Source organism: Cyprinodon tularosa, unplaced genomic scaffold, assembly GCF_016077235.1.
Source record: "Cyprinodon tularosa strain WSP-4 unplaced genomic scaffold, ASM1607723v1 ctg36, whole genome shotgun sequence".
Lineage (NCBI taxonomy): Eukaryota > Metazoa > Chordata > Actinopteri > Cyprinodontiformes > Cyprinodontidae > Cyprinodon > Cyprinodon tularosa.
This window is the reverse complement of record NW_024039074.1, coordinates 17,080-45,015: the sequence shown is the minus strand read 5'-3', so window position 1 is coordinate 45,015 and position 27,936 is coordinate 17,080. Positions and strand designations below refer to the sequence as shown.

Sequence of the window (27,936 nt, the reverse complement as noted above, 5' to 3'; positions counted from 1 at the left end):
TCAGTGCACGTAAACAATTATTGCACAGAGAGCCTTAAAAACAAATATTGTGTGTAAACAAGGTAAGGCACAGAGTCAATATGAGAGAGGCCTGTAATAATAATTCCTGATGTTCTTTTAACAAGCTTTGTAATAGAGACAGATGGGAAACTAAACGAACAAGAGGGAGGAGAGTGGAGGAGGCCGACAAAGGGTGATTCATACCTGTAGTGCTAAGCAGATCGCAGGGAATGAGATATTTTCCAAGCGCTGGGAGACAAACAGCTATTAAGAGGAGAAGCAACTCGCCCCCTCGCTGCACTTTCTCTTCCTCTTTTCATTGGCTTGTGGGAGCAGCTCATTTTTCGCTGCTTTCCACAGAGGGCATCTGACATAGAGCATTCCAGATCCAGTGATTGTCTGACACGGGTGCAACCAGCACCCCTCCCTTACCCATCTACGGCCACAGTTTGCATGTGTGTAGATTGCACTCAGCACAGAAGTGCCAGGACTGCATACACACATTGATACACATACTATTTCAGCAGGCAGAGGTTCTTGCTGCCAGATCAGCGTCAATCAGCTGTGAAATTTCTCTTTTCATTCCTTGACTGGTGTGGGTACTCATCTGTGTCAGTTTGTGTATGTGGGCCTTCACCTCTCTGGTGTGTCTTTGTGTTAAGGGGCAGCCGAGATAGGTGGAGAGCAGGTTGTCTGCTAACCACAGGGAGGATGCTTCAATCCTTTGGTATTTTTTTCTGAAGTGGAAAACTTTACTTTTTATGGAATAAAATGCAAGGTTGAGCCAATGCTTTAACCAAATGCAATCTATTTAATTTAAACCTATGCAGTTAACTATTTATTTCAATTGAATGTCAAAACCCAACATGCCTGAAACCTTGTATTATCTTTTTCTAATAACATTTTAGGAAAAGAATTCTCATCAAATATGAAGATATACCAGTCCAGGAATGTTAAGTCAAGCTGCTAACCTTGCAAGAATAAGGCTCTTATTTATTTGAAGACTTTATTTAACTCCCCAAATATCTTATTGGCATGCTAAGTAAGTGTTCATGACAGCTGGAAATACGATAATCCACAATTGTTACTATTACTGCAAGGTTTTTGCTTAGTAGCACTGCTAAGCTGTAAAAATCAATTAAGATGGATTAAACTGGTAAAATGAATGCTTACCAATTTGTTTAAATTGCTAAAAATGTCTTGGTTCTTTAAGCATATGCTTTTCATGATACATGTACATGGTGGTAAAGAAGGTAGCCAAAAGGAGCAGCAGGTGCCCTCTAAATGCAAGACACGAATTACAAATAAAAGCAATATATTTAGATTTGCATGTACAGTAGGAATATTTAATATTTATTTAATATCAGAGGGAAAGTTAGATTTAAATCTATGCTATACGACATTTTCCATGCACAATAAGATCTAAATCATTAACAGAAACGTCAACATAACAGTTTTATTTGCGGGAAAATGTGCAGGATACATCTCTGTGCCTTGGAAAAAAATCTACAAAATAGTGGAGGTTTTAAACTTGAAAGCATCTTATGATTAACTATAAAATGTACAAGGAGATCTAAATAAATAAAAGAAACTAGGCAGACACTACATTTTGTGCAGACAATTTGCATGTTTTTTTTTATTTATTTTTTAAGATAGATTCCAGTGTTGACTTGTCCATAACAGCCAACCAAGCCAATCCGCCTTATGAAGCAAAAAAAATAGGTCTACATCACATCTGCCTCACCTAAATCCCCTCACAGTATAATTTGATAACACCTAGATAATAAGTGTTAAATAAAGGTTTGGATGAGAAAAAAAAAAACAGTTTGTCAAAGATTGACTAAGAGTAAGGCTAAACAAGGCAGAAAGATATAGCTCGTTTCAGGATTCAGTAAAATGGGATATGTGAATATAGACCAGTGTTCCTAAAGGAAGACTGGAAAAACAAGCTGATTTTGAGCTCATTTACAGGTTCACACAAATTTGCATTTGTTTCTTAGTTAGAGAGCACATTGTCATTGGCTTTCTGCCGGTGTGAATATGTGATTTAGCACCTTTAAAAGGTGATGCCACTCCTTCTCATAATTTAAAGATGTTCTTTACTTTCTAAGCACAAGTCACCTTGTTGGTTCAGATTTTTTCCAAAATGGAGCAAGACAGAGAGCTGTGCTGGCTGCCAGCTTACATTTTGCCTTTAATAGGTCAAATTGAAATGGGGAAAACCTGTGACCTGCATCATTTGATTACACATCTTGTAGGTGTGTGGGTGCGTGTGTGTGTCCGAGAAAGAGAGAGAGAGAGAACGATGAAGGCATGGGTGAAGTTTTTATGTGTATAATTAGAGCCTGATTAGTGTTGAGATACGCTTAGCTTTTAAATGACCCAATTACCACATGTAAATAAGATAGAGGTTATTTTGGCATTGGCTCGCATAATTTCTGTTTCAAGCAAATTCAGACACACACTCATGCACACCCACACACACACATACAGTAACATTGATCAGTTATATGTGTGTGCATGTTTGATGGGTCACTGCGTTATATCCTGAATAGATTGCAGAATTGCAGACTGCCGGGGCAGAGGGAGAACCCAGCAGAGAGTCAGATCACTGAGGATGTCAGGCTGTGGGAAATAGACCACACATGGCCAATTATAAAATACCTTAAATCAAGCAGGGCTTCCTGAATTTGCTAAACAGACAAAGAACAGAAAAAGGCTCATCATACTCATGGACAACTTGTTCTTTCCATCGCTTTTCTTTTCTTCCTTTAAAAAGGAGGAAAACACCTTTTCCTCTTCATTGTCTTCAATTTGAAGACTATTAATTTAAAGAACATTGTATTTTGTATCATGTTTCTTGAGATATATATTAATTAGTGGATTAATAATTGTATTTATTAAAAAGAAGATTAATTCAATTCAATTCAGTTTATTTATATAGCGCCAAATTCACAACACATGTCATCTCAAGGCACTTTACAGTTCAACCAGATCATACAGTCAAATTGATACAAAGTTTTCTATCTAAGGAAAACCAGTTGATTGCATTGACTCATTGACTCAAATACAATCCCCCACACTAAGCATGCTTGTAGCGACAGTGGAGAGGAAAAACTCCCTTTTAACAGGAAGAAACCTCCAGCAGAACCAGGCTCAGTGTGAGCGGCCATCTGCTGAGGCCGACTGGGGTTCAAGGAGACAGAAGCAGAGATACAAAAAGCAGCTGTAAAAGGCGGCCCCGTCCAGGAAACACACAGCCAGGCAGACGAGCTCCAAGGCAGCTCCCATGCCAGAGGACGAAGAGAGCACATCCACTCAGTCACGGTCAGAGAAACAGGACCACACTGGAAAACAGGCCGATCTCCAACATCTATTAACAAGGGTGTTGATAGAAGCAGCACAGCTGATGTTTTTTTCCAGGATGACGTCACAGCCAAACAGGAACAGACGAGGCAAAGCTACTCTGAGGAAAAGCAGAGAGAGCAGAAGGTTAGAGATTGAACTAACAGATTCTGCAGAATAGGAGAACAGAGAGAGAATGAAGCAGAAGATGAAATGGGGGTCCCTATGTCCTCCAAAAGTCTAAGCCTATAGCAGCATAACTATAGAGATAGCTCAGGATAACCTGAGCCACCCTAACTATAAGCTTTATCAAAAAGGAAAGTTTTAACCCTAGCCTTAAAAGTAGACAGGGTGTCTGCCTCACGGACTAAAACTGGTAGTTGGTTCCACAGGAGAGGAGCCTGATAACTAAAAGATCTGCCTCCCATTCTACTTTTAGAAATTCTAGGAACCACTAGTAAACCTGCAGATTGAGAGCGAAGTGCTCTGTTAGGAACATAAGGAACAATCAGATCTCTGATATAAGATGGAGCTCGGCCATTTAAGGCTTTATATGTGAGAAGGAGGATTTTAAATTCTATTCTTGATTTAACAGGAAGCCAATGAAGAGAAGCCAGGATAGGAGAGATATGATCTCTCTTTTTCATTTTCATTAGAACTCTGGCTGCAGCATTTTGGATCAGCTGAAGGCTTTTAACTACAGTTTGTGGACTTCCTGATAGTAAAGAATTACAATAGTCCAGCCTTGAAGTAACAAATGCATGGACTAGTTTCTCAGCATCACCCCTGGACAGGATATTTCTAGGATATTACTATTAGGATATTACTATTAAGACCTTTTAATGATTGTTGTTTAGGAACACAATTGTCCACTACAGAGGATTAAAGCATTCAGCTTCAACAAGGGGTTAACATTACAAAGAGAGGGAGAAGGCAATAGGCAATAAGAGACAGCAGCTGTAAAATAGCATAACATTTGTTGTTTTAGACCACAGGATTTAAGCTTTTTGCATCAATCTGCAAATCTAGTAAGGAAACATTTAAAGAGGGGATTACCACCTGTAGAACTATAAATAAAAATCATCCCCTTTCCTAAAAAGCCAATCATCTCACAGATTAGGTTGGAGACAAGAGCGACATTGTTTAGAAAAAGGCTATTCTAAAAAGAGGATTATGTGAAGGTTTGGGATTGCCAAGAAGGCTAATCATTCAGCTGCTGCCTGAGACCATTTCCTTTTTATACAGTTTGGTCCTTAAGGGTGTAAGAGAGGAAAGGGAGAACCTGCCGGTGAAAAAAACACTGTGGTGCCAAAGCCAAATAGTTTTTACCTTAAAATATTAAAGTTAATACAAAAAAAACCTTTGGATATGTATATTTTTGTTGTGGTAGATTCAATAAGTAGCCAGAAACATCCAAAGAATCAAGTAGATGTTCTAGTTATGATTGAGATCTGGTGACTAGGGAGTCCACTGGAGTACAGTGAACCCGGTGTCATGTCGAAGTAACCAATTTGAAGTGATTTGACCTTTGTGATACGGTGCATTACTCTTCTAGGATTAGTCGTCAGAAGATGGGCCAAGTGGTAAAAGCGATGGACACGGTCTGAAAAAGCACTTAGGTAGGGTTTGAAGTTAAGATTATACCCAATCGGTTCAAAGGTTCCAAAGTGGCCCCAGCAACATTACACCACTACTGGCAGCAACATCTTTTAATAGGAGGGCTTCCTGTTTTGCAGTGTCACAACTGAAATAGAGACTCATCGGACCAAGTAATGTTTTGCAAATCTGTTCATGTCCAATTATGATTACATGGCATTTTCTAATTAGGAGCTGGTCGCTAAATAAATTTCCAATCCTAAACCGACTGCCTGTGTCGTTCTAGACAGCATCTCTACAGGCTTAGAAAAACAAAACACCAAAGTTTGTGCAAAATAGAAAATATTTCTCAGTTATCTAAAGGAGAAAAATCACATATTTGACAAGACATGTTCACATAACAGCCCTCACTCACCAAGGGCAGTCATTCGGTTCCAGTACCACTTGCGTTACAAAACCACATGCTTATCTGCTCAGCACCTTTATCAAAGGCAGTGTTTTTGTAAATCCTATGTTGTAAATATCAGGCTTAGGTCACTGGAGAATATGAAGCAGTGAGTGTTAATCAGATACATGTTATTCTGTAAGGAAATTCATACTGCCATAAATAGACTAGAATCTTAACAGTAAAGCTCAGTTCTTAATATCTTGTTTACCACATTTTACAGCATTACATGAAAATAAAATTATTCTGAAATACAGAAGCATTTAAAAAAAAATCAAGGTCAGCCTGTGGAAAATATGTTTTGGTTTTTCTTTTTAGCAGAAAATGTTTTTACCTTTGGTGGGTTTTTGCTTGCTGTTGTAACACGTCTGGTTTAAGGTTGAACATCTTCATGAAATCAAAGAAAGTATTGTTAAATACCTGATGGGTAACAATTGTCTATTTGATCTGCTCTTGATTCTCTCTCACCTCAAACCATTCTCATCTGATCACAACAACAAATTTTGTCACATAACAGCTGTTCAGCTCATATGTCTTTATTTTTAGACCAATTTCTGTAAACCCAGTCAGTAGTTCAGTGTGAAAAATTGGCAGATGGAGATTCTGCAGTGTGACTGGCTGATTCACGATAAGTTAGCAAGGAACTGACAAAAGAAATAGATGATAAAGGGATAAGCAAGTACCTTAGTAATATTATATATATATATACATACATATACATCAGTACCAAGTTTTCTGCTCTAGTCCATCTATGTCTTGTTCCAGTAGCCAATTTGTCATCAAGTTGCCCTGGTTCCCTAGCAACTGACGCGGACCTTGTTAACCCGGGCGACGTCCGAGCCGGTATGGCTCTTGTATTTGCGGTTTCACTCATGCCTGTCACCTGTGCCGGAGTCGTCGGTGTTACCTACCGAGCTATCCAGTTGCTTAATCGACAAACAGCAGAAGAAGGCAGCAACATCAAGAAGAAAGAACACGAGAAGCTTGAGAAATACCAAGGACTGAAGGAGGAGCTAGAAAAGATGTGGAAAGTGAGAGCAGCAGTGGTGCCAGTGGTAATTGGAGCACTGGGGGCTGTGACCCCCAAACTGGGAGAGTGGCTACAGCAGATTCCAGGTAAAACATCAGAGGTCTCTGTCCAGAAGAGCGCAGTCCTAGGAACAGCTAAGATACTGCGCAGAACCCTCAAACTCCCAGGCCTCTGGTAGAGGACCCGAGCTTGAGGATGACACATACCACCCCGCGAGGGGTGAGAAAACAGTTTTTTTTTTATATATATATATATATATGTGTGTGTGTGTGTGTGTGTGTGTGTGTGTGTGTGTGTGTAATGGCTTTTAAAATTCATTGTAAATATTGCAAAAAGGAACTGTCTACATAACAGTAACCTGTGCATGTATTATGGATTTGAGCATTGGTAATTTGCAATGTTATCCGGACCCAACCTGATTTAAAACATTTTTTATTTAAAGCATTTTGTCTGATGACAGTTTCTAACTTCATTTGCACCACTTCTCCTGTCCATATGGTAAAGCCCTATGTTAAAAAAAATATGGTAAAAAGAAGAACAAATGGTCAGTGTGAATCAGGGCATTGTCTAGATTTAAACATGGAAGAATGTTAAATTTTTTTTCCAATATTTTTTATTTAAAAATTCCATATATAACATAGATGCATAAAAGCCTCATTTTATGTCACTGTTAAATTCTGTTTAAAGTAACAGGTTATAATTAATACTGTCTCTGAACCTTTACAGGTTGATGATTTTCCTTATTTGCACGCCGCTTATGTAATTGGTTACCCCTGAACTAAACAAATCAGCCACTCAGATCTGGTGGTAGTCACCCATTCTGTCTCCACTATTAAAATGGATGTAAAGGTTATGTACTGTGGTACATAAAAGAGGAGTATTTGCTGGTAGAATTTTTTTCAGCTGGATCTTAGAAGCAATGCCACCATTTAATTCTCTCATTAACTTTTCTAGAGATTTATCATCATTTGAATGAGCGGTGGTAAATGATCTTAGGGATTATAGCTGCTAAGCTCGATCAGCCACTAACAAGAAGAGAGCAGCATCTATACTGAGCATCTGAATTATAGCTAAAGCCCTCCACTCCGCTTGGATCCAATCACATCCCAGCCTCTTTAAGTTGTTGGTATTTCTACATTTTCTTTTGATTTCTGTTTTTCTGTATTTTTTCTTAAACATCACACAGCTGGATAAATAGTGTTGGTTGTCTATATCTGCTTGTGGGTGTATTTGCTTGCAGCTTGGATCTGTGGAAACCTAAAGAACACATTCCATCCTACTAAATGCCCTTTTTTCTGTTACAGAGCAGGTTTGTAATGTCTGAACACGTTGCAGGTGTTTATCTGAATCACGCGGCAGAAGGTCACAGTATTAGATGCCAATTCGTCGGAAGTCACAGTTGTGTTGATCACCAAGCAGACAGACATTCACACACCTACCTATATAATGGTCTGCACTTCACAGTACGTCCCCGTCATCCTTGTCGTCTTTTTTTAGCTACAGTTTCACTCGCTCTGCTCTTTTTCCCTCCCACACCGCTGCATTGTGCCTCTCTCCTCCTGCCTATGCTTTCATGTTATAAGAGCTCCTCATTCCCTTTGAGCCTGATATTGCCTGTTCCCACTCTCTCCAGCTCCTTTCCCTTTCCTTCCTTCTCTTACTTTCTCCTCATGTTTGCCAGAATGAGTGGCAGGTGTCTGTTGCAGATGCCAAGCTGTTCTTGGAAGGCAGTTGTGTCGACGGCCTGACAAGCAGCGTGTGTGCTTCAACTTGCTTAGTCCTCCGTTCACTATGAGTGTTTGTGTGGATACATAAATGACATGAAAACTGAAAGAATAGGGTCTTATAATTGAACCCTAGCTGTGCTTTGTGAAGCTTTCAGCAAATATCTAACTAGAAAAGCTTAAATAAGAATTTACACAAGCAAGCTGAAGGAAATGGACTCTAAGATGGAAAAAGACATGCCAATCATGCATATTCAAAACATAAAAAGTCATAATTTAATACATGATTCAGTCTGGTCAGATTCCCCTTCCATTTTCTATACCAGCTCAGGGAGGCTGTATATAATGAAATTGAACAGAACTTTTTTTTTTTTCCTTTCCATTAGATTTTTAATTGTGTACACAATGTTAGAGAAGGACAAGCACATTCCCTTTGAGATTTTGCCATGTTACAGCAACAAACTGCATTATATTTTGTTGGAATTCTATGTGCCATATCAGCACGAATTCCTAAAAAATGTTGAAGTAGAAAGAAAAGCATGTGGTTTTGAAAAATGTGTGTGGCCTATCTTTATTATTCATTATTTATTCTGAAACTCCTTTGAAGAAATCCACTGCAATTAACTATCCTACTATCCTACTACTATTTTATATGTAGGGGTTATGAATATGTTCGCGTCCAAGTAAAGCACACGGATGTTTGTGGTTACAAAATGACAAAATCCAAAAAAGTTCAACACTTTGGCATACCAAAAAAGTAAAAAAAAAAATACGCTGGACTCACTATCCAAGTTTGAAGATGTTTCGCTTGCCATCCAGGAAGCTTTTTCAATTCAAAATGTCTGAATTAGCATTGAGTTCCAAGCTTTACAGAGTAGCCCACCAAAGCCTTGTTTTGGTTTAGAAAACATGCGACTTGAACTGGAATTACAGGTCCGCCCCTCAGGAATGGGGAGTCGTTAAGGTCTTTGTTAGTCTGCATTACCTGGTACTGGTCTGTGCCTCTGAAAAGGGGGTTCGTTAGGGGCATTGTTGACCTGGCTGACAGTGCAAGTTTTTTTTGTTTTGCCTTCTTTGTCCAAAATGTGAACATTCTGGTCCTCATTCTATAAGATGTAGATGTACAGCCAAGTCTTGTCTGAAGGATGTAGCTCTCCTGTGTTGAGCCATGTGTCTCAGGAGAGCTGCTGTACTAACATTTTCAAATGGTAAATATCAAACCCTTGAATAGGGTGTAAACAAGAGTGTCTTTCATTCCTATTTTTTCACAAGATACTGAATGTAGAAACTAAGAAGTTCACTGTTTTGTTTTTGAAAGAAATGTCCTTTTTGTCTTTTATATAAGAATTTGCCTCTTGAAAGTGCAGCATTACTGTGAGACCTTAATCCGTCTCATATGAATGACTGAAAAACTACAGCAAAGTCAAAGCTTAAAACACTGTCCTTTTTAAGAGTGTATTGTTACTGTAAAGTTAACAGGACTACTAAAACATTCCTGTTGGTGCTCTAGAGGGTGTTTCATTTTTTCACATTTTCCAATCCTGCAGTCACACCTCTAAAACCTTCATTAACATATATATATATAATTGGTTAAAGAGACACTATGATTTCTCTATTTGCTTCTATTAAACACTAACAACTGTGGAAATGGAGCTGGAAATTGAATATCTTTTTATAGCACTAGTGCAGTTCAATTTAGTTTATTTATATAGTGCCAATTCACAACATGTAATCTCAAAGCCCTTTACAGAGACAATACAGTCAAGGTGGTTAAAAGTTTGTAAATAAATAATATTTATTGTGCACCTCGTAGCATAACTCAAAGTGTTATGAACAAAAGTGAAAGAAAATAAAGCCTTAGTGTTCTGCTTTGTGTAGAGTTAAGTTTTATAGAATAGAGGGAGAAACAATCTTTGTTGTGAGGAGATTCAGAGTCTTAGATGATTTCACTCCTTTATATGCTACAAAAACATCCAACAAAAATGAACCACATATTCATATCAGCAAACTGCAGCATGAATACAGGTAAAACAATGTATTTTGTTCCTCTTAGACATTAAGATATGAAAAAGCAGAATTCAGGTTTGCAGCTTTGTAATGTTTTCTTTTACTGTAATATTTCAGTCTGAAAGTGGAGGTTGTATTTTACAGTCGAGGTTGCATGACAAGTCACGTTCAATATACTGTAGTGAAACTAGCTTTGATGCTATAGAAATGCAGCAGTGAAGGATTTGCATCAACTGACAGGCTTTATTACCTAAATTTGCAGCAAAGCCACAAAGATTTCAAAATATAAATACATTATTTTAAAACAGGTAGCCTATCTTTGCTCTTAGAGTTTTACTCTATATGTTGCTTCAAAAAAATATGCATGCATTTGTTGCTGTTTCATAACAGCACTGCAGATTTTTTGTCATGATGCAGTAGTTCAACAAAAAGGAATAGCTTGTCAAATATTACACCATGTTATAACTTCTACTTGTTTTACATGTCTCTTCATTTAAAATGTTTGTTTGTCACATGCAATGAGATGAATGCAACCACTAAATGTGAAAAATAAAAGCCATTGCAGAGCTCTTTTAACTGGTTTAAAAGTCAGCTACTAACAGAGCCTGTTTTAATTTTGCAGTTTAATAGAGGTCTAGCAGATAACTAAGGCCAAGTATGTATTTGTTGGCTCAATGTTTTTTTTTGTTTTTTTTTTTATGTATCTAGGTGTGTGAGACAAAACCACTTAAAAGCATAATCTATGTCTAACCTCTGGATCCATAGTCTGCTACATAACTGACATGAGCTTAAATATGATAAAGGATCTGCAACCTAGAACTAAAAGCAAATATGAACACAAATATTGACAGAGAATGTTGTCCTATAGACTCCATGAGCTCTGTTAGCAGAAAAATACTCGAGATAGGAAATGTTTTGAATGACATTGACATGTCAGTTTTCGATCCAATCAAGCTTTTGAGAAATAAAGTTGAAACATGCTTGGAAGTCAGATAATATCCAACATAAATGTCTGACCCTACTAATGCAAATCCCTGCAGCTGGCTCATAGTTCTCATGAAAAGCTTTCCAAGAATAGGGAAATCCGTTATAGCATCAGATTATTTTTTCCCCTTCAATTATTTATTTAGGGCTTTTTAACCTTTAATGACAGACTGGTATTATATCACAGCAGCTGAATATGGAAAATATAAGAAAGATTGATTGTATTGCAGACCACAGCTACTCGTTTCCTTTAGTGCCTCCATCACCTGTATAAAGGAACTGAATTGCAAATGATTTCCCATAAACATTCGACAATATTAAAGCACATAATGTCTTAGAACCTGTTTCTAAAGATATATAAGTATTCAATCATTTTAAAAATAAGATTTCAGAAGAGGTATTTTCTGAGACATTTAGTTAGAAACAAATCACCTGAGAGAAAGTAGCATCGAGTCATTTGGAAAATGTGCCGCAAAGGCGCATTCTCAAGACTCACTGAGAACTTTCTAATCTTTGATAGGTGGAGTACCATCAGCCTAATGTTGCCAATGGCTTCATGTGCAATAAGGTACATATCTTCAAAATAAGGATGAAATAAAAAAAACTTAGAGAAGTGAAGGGAAGGGAGAGCTTAAGTTACATGATAAAAATGAGTCATTTCTGGAAGGCATTGTTTTTTTATATAAAATATCAAAGCAAGAGACACCTGTTGTCCGATTTTCAAACCAATATTCAGCAATTAGGACAAACTAACACCATACTGATGTGTCATAAAAACTAAATATTTACCCTTCTTCAGTTCACCAGTACATTATAGATGTATTACAATAGGCTAATAGTATAACATTCTTGTTTCTCAACATTTAAAGTGATTTTAGATATGATTGCAATGCAAATATATCCCTTCTGAGTTTCAGAAAGATTCAAACAAAAAAGGCCGAACATTATTGCCTCTCCATCCATCGACTTTCAACCCATACATTTTGCAAACAGCAGTTGATGCAAAACCCTAATGTTACTAACTTACTAAATTATTTAAGAAGTTATATTGCAGCTATGAAATACCTAAATCAGGGGGTCTGAGGAAAAGTTACTTAGTTAGATTCATGCATTGTGTTGGTGCTAAGTAACTTCACCTATCTTTCCTTGCTAATGATTCCATGTGATGCATTAAGAGTTAAACCATTATAGTAAAAAACGGTAGAATTTGTCATTGGGAGATTAAATCTAGTTTAAATGTTTTCTGGTGTGAAAAATCAAGTATGTTCATCTCAACAAGTCATCTTTAATTGAATATACCTGTATTTTGTTTTGTTCAAGAAGAGTTTCAAATCATTTGTAATTTTTTTAATTGGTTCTAACGTTGGTAATTTTGTGTTTCAATTTTGACTTGAGTCCAAGTAACATGACTAATCTTAACCTCTGTTGCTTTATTTTGCCACTTAACATCTAATGCAAAATTTCTGCAAGGTATCAAACATCTATTGCATGAAATATTATGTAGTTATCGTATAATTAAAAAAAATGTTTTTATCACTTAAAATAAGCTAAAATACAGATATATAAGAACAAGTCTTTCAAAGTTAAGGGGGGGTGGGGTCGCTGGGAAATGTACAATTATGGAAAGTAGCATAAAATCAATAAAATCAACTAATAAATCGTTTATTTAAAGATGTAATCCCTCTCAGCAGTGATGCAGAGAAAAAAAAACTGCACTGTTGGAACACTTGGTTTCAAATTTGTATTTCAAATTACAGCGACAGATGCATGAGTCTGACTTGCAACAGAAAGGTTGACGGTTCAGACCCCAGCTCTGGGTTTCAATGTCATTGTGTCCTTGGGCAAAACACTTGCATTGCTTACTGATGGTGGTAAGAGGGCCTGGTGGCGCCTGTGCAACCTGGCTTTTGTCAGTGAGCCCCAGGGCAGCTGTGGCTACTCTGTAGTGTGTGCATGAATGGGTGAATGACTAAATGTATTGTAAAGCACTTTGGTCAAGTCCCCAGCATTTGAAAAAAGGCTATGTAAGCAGAGGTGTCAAGTAACATAATACAAATACTTTGTTACCTTACTTAAGTAAATTTTCTGACTATAAAAACTATAGTGGAGTGATTATTTTTGGTACTTTTTCCATCAACCTCTTTTTTTGCAATCTCTATCTCTACTTGCAATATTTTTCTCTACTTTCTAATCCTTAGATTTTAAAAATAGAAATTTTTTTTATAATAGACTTGTTAGTTTTATTTAATTTGAGCTCATTTTCATTATGGCCTCTTGGTACTGTATTTAAAAAACAACAACAACAAAAAATAAATAAAAAAAACCCATCAAAATAAATTGTTTCATCCAGACAACTGATTATTTTGTAGTTGGACCCGGTGCTGCACCAGCTTGTTGTTCGCCTCATACCGAAATAGATAATTGTTCAAGGTGAATAAAAATTACTTTTATTAATGTTAGCTTTAGTTATAAAGCTAAGAAAATTAAATAAAGTAAGTTTTCCAGAATTGTCGAAATATGTTCATTTAGGCTAATGCAGTAAAGCAGCTGCATCTACTCACGTCAGGTTTAGATCACATCCCCTCATCACTATCCACCAGCTCATTCTCACTGCACTCTCTCCCATAGAAATAGATGGGATGCATCTGTTATGAGGGAAATGGGACACGTTTTTACAAATAACCTACAAAATAACTTTAACAACTAAATATTTTAAAAATATAAAATGTTTTTTTTTATCTGTTAATACAATTAAGGTTGTAAACATAGTCTCTTTGTTATCTCATGGTATGCAAGACAATGGGTCTCCATTGGTTTGAATTACAAGACTTTTCCATAACTGAATACAGTTGCAATATGGCAACAAATGTATTTTAGCATATTGCCTAAAAACTTAATTTAATGATACAAAATTAAAGTTTACTCATCTAAGATAGGAATTACATTTTTTCATCTCATTAAAATTTTCTGCTGGTCCCTCAGACTGATGATTTTCACATGTCAATATCTAGAAGAAATTTTTTTTTTTTTTTCTGAGCATAAGACCACATGAATTCCATTTACATCAAAGTAAAATCCTTCCATAAAAAAAAAACTATTAAAAAAAGGTTTTATATCACAAGTTTTTTTTATCAAGTTAGGATGAAGTAGTTTTTGCCTTATTGCATTGTTATTGTTATAGCATTGTTCAATTGAATGACAAAAATTTTTTTAACAAATACATGCGAGCAGAAAAGCTATCGCCCTTGATTTCAGCACCATATGGTATGAAACAACTTCTCTGACAAAGATTTCAATCTCCGCTTTTGATGTTTAAACATCTTCAGATAATTTAGAAGAAGAGATGAACGCAAATAGGCAGGCATTTTCTCACACGGCCGACAACAGCTGTATAATGTCTGATAAAGAAAGCAGAGATGGCAAATATGACTGGAGTGAATAAATGGGACAAAGTGGAGTCAGATGAAAATGATAAAGAAAAAATTGAAACACCCCAAACCCAATTCCACACCCCGCAAGACTGTAGGCATAAACAAAATGCAGTTAGGGACTGAAAGCAATTGGAAATGCAAGCAAATGCTCGGAGCACTTATTATAAGCATGTGTCAAGCTGATTTCCACTGCAGCCAATTTGGATTATAATTCTTATAGATACAGTGGGATGAACCTTTTTCTTATATTCACTTTGTAGATACTACCAGGTGATAGATGGAAAATTGTAACACAGCTAGATGAGTTTTAAATTAAATTTAAATCATTTATATAAAACCACTGCAGCTATCTCTGTTAGAAACCCAATCACCTGTTTACAAAGTCTACGGCTCATAGGCTCATGTACGCAGTTCTGGTACAAGCAGTGGTTTTACATTAAATTAACAGGCACAGCTGGAAAGATGGGCAACTGATGAAATTAAAGATGTAGAGAAGGACAGCTGTTGTGAAGTAACAAGGCATAGAGTGTAAAACAAAGAGACAGACATCCCAAACTGATTAAACAAAAGAAAAGAGAGGAAACAAGAAAGAACGGAGAGATGAAATCATGACAGGCTGCAGCGCCGAATACCTGCTATATGTTCATTTCACAACAAAAACTACTGACCAATTAAAGCAAGAAGCCCATCAGACTGTAAAATAAACCCCATAAAACAGACAAAGAATAGAAGGAGATATACTTTACTTACATATCTTGAACATTTTAATGAAAAAACAGAAATGGTCTTTGATTTATTATTCCTATTAACTATTATTCATTTCTAACAACCTATCATAGAAAAGTCTATACGTACGAAAGTATCACATTTTATAGTCCCTTCTAGGCATTTGTTTTGTTTTCATTATGTCAGTGCATCAGTTGAAATAGCATGGGTAAACTGCACACCTTTAAAGAGGCTATTAAGACCACATAATATCTACAGGTATGAGAGGAAGTTCTGCTAGCAAACAGATGGTATCATTTCTCTTCCCTGAGCAACTGTGTCAAGAAACATCTGCAGTTATTACAACAGTATTGTGGTTTTAGGTGAGCAGCAACAACGGAAAACATAATTCCCTTCTAAAGCAATTAGAGGGATCAGTTCTCAACCTGGTGGTGATCTTAATTCTTGATTAACTTAATCAAAATTAGTAATTATATTTACAGTCAAACCAGATAACAGCCTTGTCTAGATCCACAACAAATAAAGTTGGATAAGGGCTCCCATCCATGACATGATATTCATATCTCCCTTAATGAAAGTCAGTGACACATTACTTTACAAATCCAAATCTGTACTTTACTTGAGTATCAAATTTTTGAGGGTTTTTTACATTTACTATTTCACTATAGTTGAAAAAAATAACTGTACTTCATATTTTTTGGTTCCTCAAAATTGACACACTACTTCTATATTGGTAACAGCAAGTCATAATAGCCTGAACAAAAGAAAGGGAAAATCAAGAGTGCAAAAAAAAAATCTGTGCAATTTGGGATGAAGACAGGGGGCCAGGAAACATTGCAAGTAACAGATAATTCATAGACAATTTACATACATACCACCTCATAGGCTACGTAAATTTACTTGATTATGTTTCACGTTCTATTTCAATTTTAATGCCATTTACAACTCTAAGGGGAGTGGCGGCCTAGTTATTAGGTCATTGCGCTTGGAATCCAGAGGTTCTGAGTTCAAGCCCCACTCCCACGGAATGACACTCTGGGTCGCTGAACAAAGATCCTTTACCCCACACTGCTGCCCGGGCGCCACACAATGGCAGCCCACTGCTCCCCAAGGGATGGGTTAAATGCAGAGTTCATTTCGTTGCATTTTACTTGTGACAGTGTAATGACAATAAAAGCAGGGGGAAAAAACAACTCTAATGCTGTGAATACCGGGACTCTAAAAGTGTCCAGCTGCTCGTATATCTTTTCAGTTCAAGCTATTTTATCTTGTCTAATTTTCATTTTAATACAACCTAAACAGAGCCACTATGTTTATGGTCTGCTTTCCAACACAAAACAAGATAAATTAACTTGTTTTTTTGTTTATAGAACAGTATTTTTAGAAATAAGTCAGTGAAAATTATTTTGTATAATTTAATGCAAAACATTTAACTTTTACTTTCATAGTGTAGAACTTGTGTATTTTTACTTCTACTGAGGTAGAAGTCAGAACTTTTACTTTTATCAGTCTGTTTCCATTACCTGTATTAAATTCATGATGTCTTTGACACATGGCAATTAAGTTAGAACATTTATTTGATAAATATTGCTAGCTGAAATAAAAAAAATGTATTTATTTTGGATAAAATGTTTCATTTGTTTTATTATTTAAAGCAGGCATCAACAGTCACATGGAAATGTTTACATAAATAGAAATATCGCCACTTTCTACAGCAGGATCTTTTCTTTTTTCACAGATACCCAACCTTCACCTCCCTCCCAGATGCAGGAGTTGACGTCAATTTAAAGAAATTTAGAAGCAGTGAAGCCATTTAGCCATATCTATTGGAGCTGTCTTAATTATAACTTAATCTAGCAACAAAATATAATACGGTAGATCCCTGGCAGAAACTGCAAAGTTTTTTAGCAACATCAGGGTCCTGCGATAACAGGAAGCACAGAGAGCGAGTTGTCTGTAGCTGAAAGGGAACTGAAGATAAGCTGCACTTCAGCTTGAGGCATGTTCTAAAGCCCAAGACTCCTCTTTTGAAAACAACAAAAGTGTTCGGAGCTTATATATTATTCACACATTTACCTGTGTAGTTGTGCAGCTCATCTGTGCTGGTAAAGTCTTAGTTAAACCCGTTCATTCAAAGTTTTTTTTATTCCTATCACTGTCTGCTAAAACAGGTCCATATATTAATCACAAAATAAAATAACAGATTCTTATATTTTCATTTTAACTTAAATGTCAATTGAATATTTAAACATTCTATTCTAATATATGAAGCCAAAGGAATATTTGGGTTGTGAAGGTTATCCCCATCTCTGAGGTAGTATCTTGATAAAACTTTGGCTGATTTTGAATTAGGCAAATTTTAGCTCCTTTTCTTTCACGTTTTGTGGGGTCAAGAGTAAAACTCTATTATGGGTAGGAAAGTAACTCCAGACTGCTGTGCTGTTATTATGTGACTGCAACACACAGGGATTTAAGGTGTCAGATCGGGACAACGGCCTTTCTAGAAAAATACAACACAATCATTATAACATTCAAATCAAATCAAGATTTTTAAATTTACATATATTGCATAGTGTACATGTTAAGAAATTATGTTGTTTTATTTTTTTATATGAGGTTGTCTTTGCCTTTACATCCTATCACACAAAGGATTGTGAGGAACAATTATAGCTCCGTAGCGGCGGATAAGAACCTCTTGAGGTTCAAATGCTAAATTAACTATCGATAGGACGAATTTTGCTTCTTCCTACCTCAGTTCTTACTGCCAGCCCTATTCAGATAGCACTTATGGTGACCGCTGATCCGCCAGGGCTTAAGTGTCCTTATGGGTTTATCAAATTTGTATTGCGCCTGTGGCTAAATGAGGCCCCATATAAAATATGAACAAGACTGTTTTGATCAATTAGGATTTTAAAATAGGCATAAAAGATATGGAAATGCCTTGTTTATTTATTCCACAGTTTTCTTTGTCATATTTTTAAATTAATATCATATTGACATTTCGAGCTGATAGCAAACAGTTAAAACTGTGCTGTGCGTTATAAAACAGTTTAGTTGTCTGAATCATTTATTGTTGATTTTTAATTATTCATTAATATTTTAGATTAAATGGTAAAAACATTTCCAAACTAACAAATAATTAAGTAGTTGTTGTCCAACCACTATTAATAAATATTCATCAACTCATAAATTATTAAAGTGTTGATATGGTGTTGGCAAAAAGTATTTTAAAAAGGATTAAGGTTGTCAGGACTGCAGCTGTTATTTTTCTTTTAACTTCTTCCAAAAGAGAGGTCAGGTTTGTCAAATGTAACATCTGCCTTGTTACAGATATACAGACAAACATTGCTGCACATGCTTTATGTTACCAGGTCATGGTTTTGTACTCTGGAGTCCTCTGGTGTCATTTGAATACATGTTTTCTTTAACAGAATACGAATGTGCATCTTTCACTACTATCTACCGACTCTACTTTTGCCTTATTTACTTTACTTCCCCAAGAGGATGCTCATTGATATAATGCAATGACCACCTATCCAATGGCTATTCGACAAACCAAACATCTATTAACTATTGCAAATGTTCTTGCTTGAATTTAAAACCAAAAAGGGTGGACACATATCTTCTCATAGGGTTGAATGTATGATGTTCAACTAAGATTTTTCATTTCTTATTTAATCAATATCTTATTCCTAGATCAGTGTGTCTCTCCATCCTCAGCTCTTTTCTCCCACTTTCTTTTCCTCCTAATTTTCTTTTTCTTGCTCGATGAAACATCAAACACTAAAATGATTCAAGGCAGGAAAAAAAAAAATCCAATGAAAATAAAATAAATGATTTGAGGGCAACCTGATAAGACACAGGAATACCCACTTGAGAGGGTGTGGATCATTTCTACGCTCCCCCTTCCTTTTCTTGCCCTCCCTCCTTGCTCCATCTTGGTTTCCCCTTATTGTGGGAAAGCATTACAGGTGTGCTGTGTGTTCGCTTGTAAGAAGGAGAAAAATCGATTTCCTGTTGACTTTGTAGGAGAACCAAAGGATATTACACAGTGCATTTTAGGCAGCCGCTAAGACTTAGACTTAGACTTAGACTTCTTTATTTGTCATTTTGTATGCACAGGGTGCATACAGAACGAAATTGCGTTACATACAGCTTATGAACGTTGCATTGATATTTCAAATGGCTCAAGTTATAGAAAAATACAAAAAGTGCAGTAGTGGTCAAAGTGTGAACAGTGCAGAGGATAAGAGACAGTGTGCAAGTTGCAGTGGATTCAGTGCAAATAGGCATTTGTGCAAAAAATGCGTTATTGAAAATAGAATGAGATGAACAATTAAAGGGCTAAAAGTTAAAAGTTCAGCAGCATTTGATGCCCGATAATGTGCAATAGGTGCAGAGTTCGGTTTGTGGATCAAAGGTTCAACAGTCTGATGGCAGTGGGGAAGAAGCTGTTGCACAACCTGGTGGATCTGCAGCGGATGCTGCGGAACCTCTTTCCAGAGGGCAGCAGGGAGAACAGTCCATGGTGGGGGTGTGAGGGGTCTTTGATGATATTACGGGCTCGGGACACACAGCGCTGTGATGAAATGTCCTTAATGGAGGGAAGAGGAGCCCCAATGATGCCTTCTGCTGTCCTCACCACCCTCCTCACATTCTTCCAGTCAGAGGCTCTGCAGCCTCCACACCACAGAGAGAGACAGCTGGTCAGAATGCTCTCTATGGTGCTTCTGTAGAAGGTTGTGAGGATGGGCGGGGGCAGGCGGGCTCTCCTCATCCTCCGCAGAAAGTACAAGCGCTTCTGTGCCCTCTTCACTAGAGATGAAGTGTTTACAGTCCAGGTGAGGTTGTCCGTGATGTGCACCCCCAGGAACTTTGTGCTGCTGACCACCTCCACAGCTGAGCTGTTGATGAGCAGTGGAGCATGGTGGGGGCGGTTTTTCCTGAAGTCGACGATGATCTCCTTCGTCTTCTCCACGTTCAGGATCAGACTGTTTTCACTGCACCAGTCCACCAGCTGCTCCACCTCCTCTCTGTAGTCCCGGTCGTTGTCGTCCCTGATGAGGCCCACCACCGTTGTGTCGTCCGCAAACTTCACGATGTGATTGGTGGTGAACCTGGGGACGCAGTCATATGTCATCAGGGTGAACAGCAGGGGGCTCAGGACGCAGCCCTGAGGGGAGCCCGTGCTGAGGGTGATGACGTCAGAGGTGTTCTGACCGACCCGGACCGACTGAGGTCTGTTGGTGAGGAAGTCCAGCAGCCAGTTTCGAAGGGGTGTGTTGAAGCCCAGATGTTCCAGCTTTTCCACCAGGTGCTGTGGGATGATGGTGTTAAACGCTGAACTGAAGTCCAGGAACAGCATCCGCACGTGGGTGTTCTTCTCCTCCAGGTGGGCCAGGCTCAGGTGAAGAGCAGAGGAGATGGCGTCCTCAGTGGAGCGGTTTCGCCGGTAGGCAAACTGGAACGGGTCGAGTGTTGGGGGGAGACTGGAGACGATGTGTTCCTTTACCAGCCTTTCAAAGCACTTCATCATGATGGGAGTCAGTGCGACGGGCCGGTAGTCGTTGTAGCAGGTGACTTGAGGTTTCTTTGGCACTGGGATGATGGAGGCAGACTTGAAGCATGCTGGCACTGTGGCTTGCTCCAGCGAGGTGTTAAAAATGTCCGTGAGGACACCAGCTAGCTGACCTGCACACTCCTTGAGCACCCGCCCAGGTATGTTGTCGGGACCTGGGGCCTTCCGCGGGTTGACCCTCCTCAGAGTCTTCCACACGTCGGCTGTGTCAAGGCAGAGCACCTCCTCTTCCTGATGTGGGACAGCCTTCACTGCTGGAGTGCGATTTAGTGCCTCGAACCTTTGTTATTTAGTCCGTTTAGGAAGTCAGCATCATGACTTTTGCAGGAAATGTGAGCATAAATTTGTATATATATATCTCTTTTTAAGCCGTACCACCACACAATAAAAAAGGGTATTTTTATATTTTTGAAAGGAAGCCTCAAAACCTGTAAGGAGCGGTTCAAGTTCTGATGGAGTGTTTTATAGAAAATCTTCCTGCATAACACTCTGCCCATTCAAATCTTTGTAAACTGCTAACCCTGAGTGGTTCAGTCAGGATGTGTCTGATAACAGAAGCATTGCTGCATGACCTTTGTTAACTCTCACTCTATGTTTTCTCAGGTTATGGCGGGGTGGAGTTGCTGCTGGTGCTCTGGGGCCTGGATCTCTCCATGCCCTGCCCCCGTCACTGCATCTGCTACACTTCACCTAGCACTGTTTCCTGTCAGGCCCACAACTTCCACGCTGTGCCCGAAGGCATCCCAGCTCAGAGCGAGCGCGTCTTCTTGCAGAACAACAAGATCCAGCGGTTGCTCCGGGGCCACTTCTCACCCACCACCACCATGCTGTGGCTCTACTCAAACAACATCTCCTACATACAGCCGTCCACATTCCATGGCTTCGAGCGGCTGGAAGAGCTCGACCTGGGAGACAATCGCTACCTGAAGGCTGTTGCCTCAGACACTTTCATGGGCCTGGGTCGGCTACATGCCCTACATCTGTACCACTGTGGTTTGATCAGCCTGCCTCCAGAGATCTTTTCTGGCCTACATAATCTCCAGTATCTCTACCTACAGGTACTTATAACTGCCAGTTTGCTCTACTGTTTACTTTTACATTGTATTCCTTACACTATAGTGTTTTATGATTTTACCCATACTTAAGCATGCCAGATATCTGACACTAATGAAATCCCAGTAGTTGATAAATTAACTTACCTATCAATTGAACTGTGTTTAAGCAGCACAAGGAAGACAAGCATTCTCATATACATATAAGATTACAGAGAGCAATCACCAGGTTCAAAAGACACAGTACATAACACTATGCAGAATTGTTTTTAGATCTGATCAATATTTTCCTATAAAACCTATAAGAAAATGTGTTTATGAGCACCCATATAGATGTTAAATCAAACATGAAATCAAAGGAAGCCAGTCGTTGTTCATAGGACTTCAATTCAGTTCAATTCAGTTTTTTTTTTTTTTTACATATATTGTACCGATTCACAACACTTCATCTTAGCACACTTTACAGAGCCAATACAGTCAGAATGGATAAATGTTTTAATCATGGAAAACTAGTCAGTTGCATTGACTTACAACACACGTTTCCCCAGGATGAGATTGCAGCAACAATTTTTGTTTGCATTTTGTCGCATCCCTCACACCGAGTAAGCATGCAACCACAGTGGAGAGGAAAAACTCCTTTTAAACTCATCACACTGCCACAAGCACATGACATGGAGCACGCTTTATAGTGACCTAAAAGCCTTTCTGAGCTTTGCAGATTTCCAGTAATCCCTAAAATCTGCATAGTTCAGCTTTTTCATTGAATTCATAAAGTATAACTGTGTGACTATAATCTTTATGGCAAATATAATACACTGTGTGGAATGATGCAAAATACTGTGTTTATATCAGAGTGGCAAGTTATTACTCATTTCAAGATCAACTTTCTTGTCTCTCTTTCTTTCTTATTTTATAGGACAACCAATTAGAGTTCTTAGAAGATGATTTATTCATCGACCTCCTAAACCTAAGTCATCTCTTCCTGCATGGAAATCGACTTTGGAGTCTTCGCCAGAACACGTTCCGAGGACTGGGGGTTTTGGACCGACTTCTCCTGCACCAAAACCGTATCCAGTGGGTTGATCGGCAGGCATTCCACGACCTTCGTCGACTCACCACTCTCTACCTGTTTAATAACTCTATAACTGAGCTGTCAGGTGCCACCCTGATGCAACTGCCAGCCCTAGAGTACTTGCGTCTTAACGACAACCCCTGGGAATGCGACTGCAAGGCCCTATCACTCTGGGACTGGCTTCGTAGGTTTAGGGGCTCTACCTCCACTCTGATCTGTGTTTCACCACCAGAGCTGGCAGGAAAGGATATGAAGTCCATAAAGAAGGAAGAGCTACCCAGCTGCTTGTCCAATGAGGGCCATGGAAGAGGTACCTCAGGAGAGGAGACGGAGCATGGAGACTCTTTAAACCACCTAAACCGCCACAGAAACCATCACAACCATCATCAGCGGCCTTACCTGCCGCATGGGGATCAGTACAGTTTGCCTTCGCCCCCACCTCTACCACGACCACCGAAGGGAAGCCGCAAAAACTGTACCCGCCGGGGACGGAAGGCAAAAGGGGGGCTAAATGAGGTCCAGATACTTCAGGAGGGGGGTGAGAAGGACTACTCACCAGAAGGAGGAAAATATGACATGTCTGCTTCTTCAAGAAGGAGGAACAAGTGCATTCCCAGAACTTCTGTCGGTCCGCCAAGCGGAGTTCAGAGAGCTAATAATAACACAGGGGCCCACTCGGCAGTGTGCATTCCCTGTTTGTCATCAGCTCTTCTTCTGTCAGTCTATTTTGTGTTTATGCGCTGAAACAGGACCCGCACGCTTATGTGCTTATGATGCAACCTTATGAGTAATTCTCCTATTAAAAAAATCACCCTGTCATGGCTATTTAAGGAGACATGTTGGATGACGAAGTGCACACTTGACATTCCAGTGAGAACATCATGGAGTGTTCCTGTGGGAAAAATGCAGGAATCATTATAAGTCCAACAAAGAAAGACGGGGAGAACAATTCAACCTACTGTTTTGATGATGTCAGCATTGAAATAACAGGGAAACTACTGTCTCTTTGGCATCAGTCTCTTCATCAAATTTATGTACTCATGAAAATTGTACAGCCTCATCAAATTATGAATCAATCATTAATTAGAATAACAGTGATAGTGCAAAGTAAAAATCAAAACAGTTAACCCTCTTGAATATATAGTGCAATCACATTACAGCCTCGATGTGCCACTCACAATAGGACAAAGACAGTAATTTAAAGCTGTCTCTTTGCTAACTCAACAGCACCTAAGACCAAGAAACACACTACCGAAGACATTGGTTGCAAGAAAATGACACATTGTGAAGAGTTTCAAGACTAATAGCTGTAATCACTATCAATCCGCCGGAAAAATTGGCTCTGCTCCCACATCTCACTCTAGTTTTAATGCACATCTGTACAATTTTGCATCTAAATAATACAGCTGAAATTGTCACAAAACAATATAGCTGTCAATTCATCAAACAAGTTCAGTTGAAAGCTATCATTTGTCCTCAACTTTGCATAGCAAGTTAAAAGCCGATCCAAGCCAACACATTTTTCGAAAATTCAACAGGTCTCATTTATCATCCTAGAGTGAGTGAATATTTCTGAGAAACTGTTGTATGTAAAGTGGACACTTTACTGTAACTGTAAAGTGGCAAAATAGGGAAAGAAAATGCTCTAAAGCCATTCGGGTAGAATAAAGCTAGATAACAAGAGTGCCTAATGGGAGCAAGATATTAATAACACCAACATCTGGAGACAAGAGGTAATGTCATTCGCTCTACAACTTCCCTTGCCTGACCACCTTTCTGGGGCCAAGAGACGACTGAGGATTAAACCCAGGTCATAGCAATCCTAATTCACTGAAACTTCTCTCTTTGATGATGTGGAGAAAATTTGAAAGCACTATTCAGTCTAAACAGCCACAAGAAAGAGATTGCGTATCAAAGGTCTGATCAGCCTCTATTGAGTAAAAAGGAAGGTCAGAGTCTGAGAAATACTGTATGAAGGTGTTAATGGACTTCTCCTTTCTTGTGTGTTAACAAGGACTTGTTGATCTGCAAGCCTATTTGAAGAGTTGGATTTTTATCTCTGCTTGGTCTGAAAATCACCATGACCTGTTAGGGGCTATAGGCTCCTCTTCAAGAAATAACCAATGACAGATAGGACAGTGGGACACAGCACATTCTTTGAAGACAGATTAAGCATGGCCTTTTTCTTCCTCAAAATGATAAAAGATCAAGCACCTTCACTGCTTACTGCAAACTTCCCACTCAAGTTTATTCAGAGTGAGCCAAGAACAAGCGGCTCTTACTCGGTTTTTGCTTTAGACAATTTTTTTTTTTTTTTTGCACAACTCAAGTCACAATTGCTCCAAGGCAAGAGGTGGAGACCAAATTTTAGACAAACTGTTTAGTTATTCCCTGCAGTGCAACAGAGTACTGAGATCTTTATTTAAACTGGTCCTCATAAGTAGAGATGCACAGAGAAACTGAGTGGTGAGAGGTGGAAAGTTACAGCTTGGTTGATCCTTCCTGGGAACCAGTCAGTTGGAATTTCCAAAAAGAAAGACAATCTATTTAAATTGAGCAACACCTGTTACACCTTCATGGATCCTTGACATTTACAAGGATCCATATAAGTGCAAAAGTCTCTTCTGAGATTGTCTGCCCTAAATATTCACTTGATTTTAATTTTATTCCAATGGTGAGCTTTTCCAGTTTGAGTAAGTAACTACATTCAGATAAGCACTTTACTTAGCCTTGCACAAGTCTAAGATTGAACTCATTTTTCATAAACTCACAGCGACATACCACAGTGTTTCATTAAGCAAATTTATTTGGTTTAATATCCGCTTACAAACTGTTGCATTCAAAAAAATATGAACATGTTCTGTTAAAGTGTTCCAGTTTTCTAATCAATCACTTTGAGGTTTGACATGCTAACCATACCAGCTGCTAATATAAAATGCTTATCGGTCAAAAATGTGAAATCTAATATCATTACGTTTTTTTCTTTCCTTAAAAAATTGCAAACCGTCTTTAACAGCTCTGTCATAAATGCAGTGAGACAGTCCCTCTTCTCTCGATACATTTAATTCTTTCTCAACTCAAAGCAGGAAGGTGAGAAAAATATTTTAAAGGCTTTTTTTCTGCTGAAATGGGAACTGGCAAAAATTGTGTTGGCATGGCTTTATCAAAGCAGATGACAGACTGACCACAAAATTCTGATTGCTGCATCTCTACTTATGACCAAACAACAGCAAAGCTAAAACATTTTAATCATGATAGGCTGCTAAAAAAAAGCGCAATGAAATTGTGGTCCAGTTTGCAGGCTACCTAAAACAAACTGGTTTGTCGGGAACCCAAGGACAAGGGACCATATTTGTACCCTGCCTGCGTTTGTTTCCAACAGAGTCTCACCTTTTTGTGTCTATCTATCTCGATGTCGAGAACATTCGGCGGCCTGTCAGTATAGTGTCACTGTCCTGACAAATAGGATTATAGGTCCCTATACCAGTGAACTTTGTCTGTGCTGCTGTGAACCAAGAGGTGATGTAAATTGTGTCTGTTTATTCCTGTGAGGATAACTTTTGTAAAAAAAAAAAGAAAAAGAAAAAGTGGAAAGACGAGACACTGCTGTCTCTCTTTTCTCCATAAAAAAATATAAATACAAAGAGCTGAAAGCTGGAACTTTGTTATTTTTTTTAATATTCCTATAATAGTTTTTTGGCTTCCTTTTTTATTTGTTTTGCTGAGTCACTCATGATAAACAGCTCACTGCTCTGTTTTACGTGCTTCTTCTCTTTTTGTCTTTCTTCACTTTCCATTTGTCATCCTCTCTTCTCCATCTTTCCTGCTTTGGTTTTTCTTTCTCCTCTCCTCTTCTTTTGCTGCTATTTTCTCATTTCAATAATCACACACACACACCCACACACACACATGTGTATTATTTTCCTCTCTTCCTTTGTGGTGCCCAAATGTTTTCTATGTGGTTATCAAACAATGCCAGAATGAAGCAGTTTATAAATAACATTAAACAGATAGTGTCCTCAAACGGCTGAGGGGGTCTCTGTTTGTTTGGCCTCTTTTGTTCCAGCAAGTGTGCACATCTGTCTGAGTGTGTGGTTAATAGACATACCTCTAAATGAGCTCTGAGGCTTCACGATAAGGCAATGAAAGGAAAGGAAATAGTAAAAAACTGAAAGGCAGTAAAGAAAAGATAATTGAATACGTTTCTTCATCTTGTGTGAGGAAGAAAAAACACATTCACATATAACAAGGATAGATGCACCGCCCCCAACAACCACCATCACTCTCCTGTCCTACTTTTGGCCACTTACTTACTATAGCAGCCTCATATAAAATATGCATCACAGTGACTGTCAGGACACATACATAACACACACACACCGGTCTAGGTGTATCAGCTGTGAGGATTAGATGGAGGTGTCTTGTGTCAGGTCAAGGTTAGGACACATGAAGCATCGGGGTGTGATTGTATCCCAACACTTTTTTCCATGTGTGTATGTTTGCCCACCATGTTGATCCGCCTATCACAGCACATCAAGCCTGACAGCTGAGGGGCAAAGATGAAGTGGTGTGCCTCTGAGAAGGTATTACTGCTCTGTTTGTATAACAAGCTGAAAATAGGGGGAGAATAAGTGTGGATTTGAAGACAGAGCGGTGGAGAAATCTGTGAAGGAGGTCTGTGATGTTGTTATCAGCACGAAACATATAGAGGGTCGGGGCTCAATGCAGGCTGGTGTATGAGGGCCAAACACCCTCATGGTTTATAGCAGGAAAAACAACAAAAATATCAATCAAAAATAAACAACAAAATATTCCTTAACATTAATTGTAAAATTGAATTAAAGCACACTTTATGGAGACATTATGGGCCTTTTAAAATGGAATAGAACAGAATTAAATACCCATTGTCCCAAAGTGAGGAAATTCAGGTATACCATCAGGCAAAT

At 38.5% G+C, this 27,936-nt stretch overlaps 1 protein-coding gene across 1 annotated transcript in view; it reads left to right on the top strand.

The window, feature by feature from the left end:
* The window catches only part of LOC119790312 (reticulon-4 receptor-like 1), a 144,009-nt gene extending 118,513 nt beyond the window's left edge, over positions 1 to 25,496 (top strand). The window contains exons 2-3 of the mRNA XM_038295825.1: positions 21,470 to 21,924; positions 22,835 to 25,496. Of these exons, the coding sequence (XP_038151753.1) occupies positions 21,470 to 21,924; positions 22,835 to 23,734 (1,355 nt within the window). The 3' untranslated portion in view covers positions 23,735 to 25,496. The remainder of the gene's footprint in view (positions 1 to 21,469; positions 21,925 to 22,834) is intronic.
* The last annotated feature ends 2,440 nt before the right edge of the window (positions 25,497 to 27,936 follow it).